Source organism: Nicotiana attenuata, unplaced genomic scaffold (assembly GCF_001879085.1).
Source record: "Nicotiana attenuata strain UT unplaced genomic scaffold, NIATTr2, whole genome shotgun sequence".
NCBI lineage: Eukaryota > Viridiplantae > Streptophyta > Magnoliopsida > Solanales > Solanaceae > Nicotiana > Nicotiana attenuata.
In genome coordinates, this window is record NW_017674462.1 from 54,489 (window position 1) to 62,850 (window position 8,362).

Here is an 8,362-nt window from a genome sequence, read left to right on the forward strand (position 1 = left end):
GCTATATTTTTACCTGGGATAAAAATTTTTGTGTCAAAGTGGAACAAAAGAACCCATTATACTTTTAAATGTTATGGGTTTATATCTATTTTTTTATAATTTTAATGAATTTTTACATACAAATTTTTACTCCGCATCGAAAGTTATGGGTTTAGTTGAACCCATAGTTATTACTGAAAATATAAAAAAAAAAATTTCCCCGGGATGTGGGCAAAAAAAAAACGAAAAAAATAATAATTTGAAATTACAAATTGCGCGGGGGGTGGGGGGCAGTGGGGTGGGGGTAGCAGCTGAAATGCACGCGCTGCAATTTTACCTGGGAGAAAAAATTTTGTGTCAAAATGAAATACAAAAATTAGGGTTGGAGGGCCAAAATGGAACAAGAGTTAGTTAGAATGCCAAAATGAAAAATTGGGCCAAGTTTAATGGTCTCTATATGTATTTGGGGCGATGTGCACGGATAGCCACTAACAGCTTATGTCTTTATTTTAAAGCCAGCATTTTAAATGTCTTTAGTCTTTAGCCACTGGTTTAATAAACTTTAACTGCTCGGACAAAAATACCCTTCTGCTCATGTCCTTAACTTCAGGACTTCAGGACTACATGTCCTTAACTTTTGAACTTGAAACTCTAAGTTCAGGACTTCAGGACTATATGTCCTTAACTTTTGAACTTGGAACTCTAAGTTCAGGACTTCAAGGTTACATGTCCTTAAGTTTTGAACTTGGAACTCAAACTTCAAGACCAAGCGTCCTTAACTTTTGAACTTTATACTCAAAGTTAAGGACTGCATGTCCTTAAGTTTTGAACTTAAAACAATAACTTAAGGACTGCACGTCCTTAAGTTTTGAACTTGAAACTATAAGTTAAGGACTGCCTGTCCTCAACTTTGAACTTTAAACTCAAAGTTAAGGACTGCATGTCCTTAAGTTTTGAACTTGAAACAATAACTTAAGGACTGCACGTCCTTAAGTTTTGAACTTGAATCTATAAGTTAAGGACTGCCTGTCCTTAACTTTTGAAACTGAAACTCAAAGTTAAGGACAGAAAGTCCTTAAGTTTTGAACTTGAAACAATAACTTAAATACTGACTATCCTTAAGTTTTGAACTTGAAACTATAAGTTAAGGACTGCCTGTCCTTAACTTTTGAAACTGAAACTCAAAGTTAAGGACAGAAAGTCCTTAAGTTTTGAACTTGAAACAATAACTTAAATACTGACTATCCTTTAGTTTTGAACTTGAAACTATAAGTTAAGGACTGTCTGTCCTTAACTTTTGAAACTGAAACTCAAAGTTAAGGACAGAAAGTCCTTAAGTTTTGAACTTGAAACAATAACTTAAATACTGACTATCCTTAAGTTTTGAACTTGAAACTATAAGTTAAGGATTGTTTGTCCTTATCTTTTGAACCTGCATGTCAAATTTAAGGAATGCATGTCCTTAACTTTTAAACCTGCATGTCAAACTTAAAGACTCATGTCCTTAACTTTTAATCTTTGAACTCAAAAGAAACAAAAACAAGGTAAGAAGAAAGAAATTACTGTACCTAATTGAGACATCTGCTCAAAAATTCAGAACTTGAAAATTTTGATGATGCAAAAGGAACTACGGTACGTATTGGTAAAAGGAATAGTGAAGCAAAATCAGAAGGATCTCATGATGGACCTGGTTATGTCCTAGTAATTGGGGTCACTAATAGACCTGATGCTATTGACCAAGCATGGAGGAGGCCGACCGTGAAATCGCCTTGGGTATTCCAGATGAAAATGCAACGCGAAAGAGAGGAAGAAAGGGTAAAATTGTCTTTTTTCTATTAGTAGTGGCTATTTTTGCTGAGCATTATAATTAGTGGATAAAAATTAAAGACACCCTTAATTAGTGGCTACTACACGCCATTTTTACTATGTATTTGGCCACAAAAAAAAAAAAAAAAAAGTAGGTCGCTTGCTGTACATGCGACCTACAATTGAAAATTTTATGGCAAATGAACTTACTCTTTCAAAATGGGAAAGAATTCAATTTGCTCATGTACTATCCATACACTCCCTTCGGTCCAAAATAAGTGATTTTTTTGGATGTTTTCACACAGATTAAGAAATTCACCTTTTAGCATTAATTAGCAATAGAATTGACCATATTAACCTTTACTATCTTACATAAACACTCCTAACACATATTCCAACACTATTTACTCCAAGGACAATGTAGGGAAAAAATAATTAATTCATTCTTGAAATCTGAAAAAATCACTTATTTTGGACCACAAGAAAAATGCCAAAAAAATCACTTATTTTGGACCGGAGGGAGTACCAAAGTTGTTCAATTTTTCCAATATGCGTAATTTTTTCAATTTTCCATATGCTGAAATTAATTCTTTCATATGTTGAAATTGTTTAATTTTCCATATGTCGAACTTTTAGTTTATTCGTATCTTTGTTGTTAGTAAATTATCTCATATTTATCTTGCCATTAACAGAGTTCTAGCCTGAAATGTGTGAACTTCAGTCTTCATATGTCCAAATTCTTTTAGAGAAAAGATCCAAATTCTTCCCCTCAACTTTTGACTATAGTATAAAATTACCCTGCAGTTGGAGCTTCGTTAGGATCAAGAGCAGAAATAAGACTTTTTCCTTAACAACAAAGATAAAATAAGACAGAAATTTTGATTAATGGCAAAGTTGCTCAATTTCAAATACATGAGCAAATTTAACCCTTTTTCCTTTTTGTAATTCATCCATCTTTTAGTTTCAACTATGGATCCTCATTTTGGCAATGTGATAAGTTCAATATCAAGTTGATATATTTTCATAACTTCCTTTAGTCATCTGTAAATATTTTAAATATCCTTTTCATTCCGATTCTATTGTCTGGTTTAATAGTGCAAGCTCAATATCATATTTCATCTTGAGATAGCACACTCTTGAGCCGAGGGTCTATCGGAAACAGCCTCTTACCTCACATAAGGTAGAGATAAGGTCTGTGTACACTCCCACCCTCCCCAGACGGCCAGACCCCACTTGTGAGATCACACTGTGTAAGTTGTAGTATCTTGAGAAAGCACACTACATACTAATAAAGCAAAACATTTGACTCCAATTAAACTCAAGGGCAAAAAATCACAAGTACCTTGCCCCAATATTTACTTCCTAGCAAAGGAGAGAAACAGTATGTTAACTGTTAACTATGGCTAAAGACTAAACTTTGATATCAACATAAATTACCAGAGAGGGTAGTTTCTTGATCATGTTGCACACAGAAGACAGTATTTGCCCGATTCGGGCAAATCTTGAATTCCCCTTTCTATATTATGTCTCCAGAAACTGTCGCTTTTAGCCAGTTTTTTACCTTATATACAAACAAAAGACTGATTTCATAAATCGCGCAGGATGAGTCCATCATATGGCTGCAGGTCTTCCATCTTTCCTAGGATCACTTACAGCCACAAGCATCCCACGAAAAACCCCGTTTTTATATTCTTTCCCGCTCCTCCTTCCCAACTTTAAATGAGAATTTGGAAGGTTTTGAACAACTAGCTGGCAGATGGCTCCTCCGTTATGTGCCTCGAGTTGATGACCCCTCTCTTCCAAGAAATGCTTTTTCTCATCCGAGAGTTCAATGTGATCGCCATCGATGCATGTCCAGTTCTCATACAGAACTACATTCGGAATTAACTGCAAAAAAAGAAAGGAACACGAATAAATACTCGGGGTTTCAGAATTGATCGTTAAAAATACTCCTTCCATTTCACTTTATGTGAGCCTTTTGGGAGTACGAGGTTCAAATTGACCAACTTCCTGTGTAGATTCGGATATATAATTTTCAAAAATTTTAATATAAAATTTATATATTTAGAAACTACATAAAAAGTATTATTAGTCATACTAATAGTTAACAATTCAAAATATTTAAAAAGTATTTGCAAAAAACGTGGTCAAAGAAAACTTTGTCCGGCTCCCCAAATAGTAATAGGTTCACATAAAGTGGAACATAAAGTGGAACAGAGGGAGTAGTGTACGCTGCTGATCCAGGTAAAGGGACTGACCTCGTGGTAGACTCTTGGACTCTGCACTGCTGCTAAAGGATCCATCCCCAAGATGAAGTGGTTGATGAAAACCTGGACGACTGCGGGGATTATTTTCATGCCACCACTACCACCAATTACACCAGCCAACTGATTATCCTGTTAAATTTCCAGGAAGGAGAAACAATCAATACAAGATATACTAAACAACAACTAATGAGCAAGTTCGGATCGTCCATAAACTAAGCAGTTAATAAAGATGATGCATTGTTCAAAGGATCGTTTTCTGGATTGGATACCTTGAGAACAATGATTGGAGCCATGGACGACAATGGTCTCTTTTTTGGCTGAATAAAATTAGCCGGAGAAGGAGGAAGTTCATCAGGGGATATTTCACTAGGTGTTGAGAAATCTCCCATTTCATCGTTGATTACAATACCAGTTGACGGAGAGAGCACACCGGCTCCAAATGCGTAGTTTACTGTAGTAGTCACTGATACAGCATTTCGATCGGAATCTACAATGCAAAAGTGACTTGTTCCATGATCTCTTAGCTGACTCCACCTACGAATGAAGGACCAAAACCGCTTTAGAGCCATTGGTATGCAATCAATAGGCTCGTTAGTTCTAGAATTTATCTAACCTGGGCATATAGTATTCAGGAGGAAAGGTGGTATTGTCGAAAATCTTTCGTTGAATTTCTTTGGCAAAAGATGGGGAAAGCATGTCAGATACAGTTTTACTGATATTTACAAAGTCAGGATCACCTAGGTCCATCCGAACTGCAAACATGTGTTTCATCGCCTCAATCAGTCGATGCAGACCTAAATAACCTTCTGCAGCATTATAGCTTTCAAGGATTTTAAGAATCTGCATTTCCCCAATCGCAAAGGTTTAGTCAGACAATTGCGTTGTATTAAGTTTAGACATAATTGAGGAAGATTGGAACCAATACGTCTACGTCTGTGTTATTAGAAGGAAAATAGCAGTACAAGCTAAGTTGGTTTATATATATACCAGAGAAATCCCCAGTGTTCCACTGGACGGAGGTGGCATTCCAACGATGGTGTAGCCCATAGCATTAACGGTAACTGCTTCTGGAGTTTCCACTTTGTAATTCCTCAAATCGTCCATTGTCAAAATTCCACCCGCTCTTTTCACATCTTCGACAAGCTTTTCACCAACCTCTCCATTATAAAATGCTTCAGGCCCTTGTTCAGCAATAAGCTCTAAGCTGTGGCTAAGTTCTACGTTATGGCAAATTTCACCTGCCCGTAACAACTTCCCCTCTGGTGCAATTACTTGTCGCAAGCCAGGATCTTTAAGTATCACCTTTGCCTTTTGAGCAATATGGTGTGCGAGATATGGAGCAACCACGAATCCATCTCTTGCAAGTTTAATCGCTGGTTGAAATAGGGTCTTCCACGGCAACCTGCCATGCTTTGACCAAGCAGCGTAAAGACCAGCTAACTCACCGGGAACTCCCATGGACAGTGCTCCCTCTAACTTGGAGTTCCCATTATTATCATACATATTCTGTTTGAGGATAACTTCATTATCAATGTAATCAGAGAGGACAAACAAATCAAATTCAGAACTTGCAACTTCGTGTTGTCTATGTTTAGATACTAAATACCAATTCCAATTCCCAATAAGAACAGAACTACAGTTTTTTCATGTAGACAACTACAGCAACAACTACTACTATGCCTCAATTCCAAGCAAGTTGGGGTCAGCTACATGAATCCTCACTGTCCATTTCGCTTCATTAAGCCACAATTTACTTATGTCGATACAGATTAAAGAATTTAACTTATATACACTAATAACCTAATTGCTTTTTACAATATCAGTGCTTCAATCCAAAGCAAGTTAGGATCGGTTATAAGAATCCTTAGTGTTCATGTCGCTCCATTTGAGCCAAAGTTTACTTATGTCGATACAAATTAAGGAATTTAATGTATATACACTGACAACCTACCTGTCTTTTTACAATATCAGTATTTCAATCCAGAGCAAGTTGGGGTCCGCTATATGAATCCTCAATGTTCATGTCACTCCATTTAAGCCACAGTTTACTCATGTAGATACAAATTAAAGAATTTAACTTATATACACTAACAATGTAACTTTTTTTTTACAATATTGCTGTATCTAGTTGTAATAGGCAGCATGTCTTAGTTTCCGCATTAGTATTCTCACTATTTATGGACGATTGCATGTAATTATCTATTAGGTGACCTGACACTGTAAAAATTCATTTCAATTCGGTGTATAGAAGTTAAACTCCAAATTAAATAGTTATTTGATGATGTTTGGATGAGTTGAAACTTGAATGAGAAAAAGTAATGCTAAACGAGAGAATTACGAACCTGTGAAGCAGCTAAAGGAGCAGTTTCCCTCATATCAATAGCTTGAACTTCTGATGTTGATGAAGATCTAACAACCATAAAGCCTCCACCACCAAGTCCACTGGCCATTGGATTGACAACTCCAAGGCAAAGTGCTGTAGCGACTGCAGCATCAACTGCGTGTCCACCAATTTTAAGCATGGATATACCAATTTCCGAGCACCGACCATCATCAGCAGCAACAACAGCTTGCTCCGATTCAACAACGTCAGCATTTTGCTGAAGTTTTCCATTATATCTCCCAACATCTCCAATTAGCCAAATACCAACGTGTCCATGGTGTCTAAGGCCTATAACTAAATTAAGATGAAAAAAAAAAGGAACTTAAAAATCAAATGACAAAGAAGTGCAAAATGCAGGTGCTAAAATAATTGTGTAAGCTCAAGCAACTTCTCGATTTTTATTTCAGAAGATAATTAGACAACCAATGTTAATTTTAAAGGTAAGAATATACATGCCAATTTTTTATATTTTTTATAATCGAAAAATCCCCGAGTGTTAATGGCGCATAGTTCGAAACTCAATGGATAGTGAGCCCGCTCCTCTAATTCTCACTTAAATACTAGGATTTTTGTGCATGACAATGTTCCACTGCTAATTTTGGTTTAAAAAAAGTAGGAATGTACATGCCAAATTTTATTTTTTGATAACCGACAAGCGATTATCAGAAAAGTGTAGCCCGGTGCACTAAGCTTCCGCTATGCGTGGGGTTCACAGAAGGGCCCTTGTGGTCCGGCCCTTTCCCGGACCCCGTGCATAGCGGGAACTTAGTGCATCGGGCTGCCCTTTTTTTGGTAACCGACAAATCCCCAGGGTCAATAGCGTATCGTTCGAAACTCAATGGATAATGGGTCCGCTCCTCTAAATTCTCACTTAAATACTAGGCTTTTTGTGTATGACAAGGTTTAAACATGTGAAATGCGGCTAACTCACACATCACAAGTTGTGCTTTTACCACTAGACCAAAATCCCACAAGCTTGTACGTGCCAATTTGCCAGGTCAAATATTATCCAATTCAACAAAGCCTGTAAATTTGACAATTTTTAGGCAAAAATCCAGAATTTGATTTTAAAAAAATATGTCCTTACAATAAAGGGTCAGCAGAATTTTACCCTCTACAGTAATTACTCAACAAATTCTTTCACAATTTCAAGATTTATAACATAACACTTCACTTCTCTTAAGTAAAGCTAAAGAGTGAAATTCCATGATCATGGTGTTAATTAACTTCATTTTTCATAGTTTTTTAAAGCCCAATTAACGAAATTCCTTCAGAATTCAACTGAATATTCTGTTAACAGTTATGCATTTTCTAAGAAAACAAAGAAGAAGAAGAAAAAGTAAAAGGTGAAAAACTCACATGAAATGGCAGTGAGTGCAAATAAAAAGCAAAGAGCAAAATTCCATTTCTTTCTTCTATTGAAACTTGCAGGAGAAGGGTCCAACAATGGAGCTTCCAAATTCTGTTTCCTCATCTCTCTATGACTAACAGAATGGCCGCAGGGGTAGGGGTAGGGGGGGGGGGGGTAGGGAGAGTAGGTGAGAGAAAACTTAAAGGTCCTATGTTTATATAATTGCTTATACGCTTGGTTGAGTGTGCTTTTGTTGGTTGATGATGACTTCCCTTGACGTTACGGGTACATCTTTTTTTTTAATAAAAAATTTACATAACAAAAGGAATCTATATATTCAATGAGCTTTATACGTACGAAATCAAATTAGTAATATATCAGACACTAGTGAAAAATCAAAAAAAATAATACAGTATTTGAAGTTAAGTTGAAAAATGTTATTTGAAATTTAAAATTTTATTTGGATAATATTGCAGTTTTGTGAGTGAAGAAAAAAAAATTCCTGAAAATTTTGAATTTGAAAAAAACATTTTCAATTTTTTTTCAAAAAGTTACAAAATTTCATGGAAAAACATA

The 8,362-nt window shown here is 36.0% G+C and overlaps 1 protein-coding gene across 1 annotated transcript; it reads right to left on the reverse strand.

Moving 5' to 3' along the window:
* Positions 1-3,071: 3,071 nt before the first annotated feature.
* On the reverse strand, positions 3,072-7,950 carry LOC109218703 (gamma-glutamyltranspeptidase 3). Its single transcript, XM_019383074.1, has 7 exons — positions 7,795-7,950; positions 6,395-6,729; positions 5,040-5,558; positions 4,666-4,892; positions 4,322-4,586; positions 4,044-4,181; positions 3,072-3,672 (listed from the first exon to the last, which is right to left on the reverse strand). Exons 1-7 carry the CDS (start codon positions 7,907-7,909, stop codon positions 3,397-3,399), a joined length of 1,875 nt encoding a protein of 624 aa, XP_019238619.1. The 5' UTR covers positions 7,910-7,950; the 3' UTR covers positions 3,072-3,396.
* Between the last annotated feature and the right edge of the window lie 412 nt (positions 7,951-8,362).

Bases quoted from the DNA above. Each gene is read 5' to 3' on its own strand.
- LOC109218703 (XM_019383074.1), bottom strand. From the start codon at position 7,909: ATGAGGAAACAGAATTTGGAAGCTCCATTGTTGGACCCTTCTCCTGCA. The intron at 6,730-7,794 runs GTGAGTTTTTCA...ATCTTAATTTAG, and splicing joins TGCACTCACTGCCATTTCAT to TTATAGGCCTTAGACACCAT. The intron at 4,587-4,665 runs GTTAGATAAATT...CTTCATTCGTAG, and splicing joins CCTGAATACTATATGCCCAG to GTGGAGTCAGCTAAGAGATC.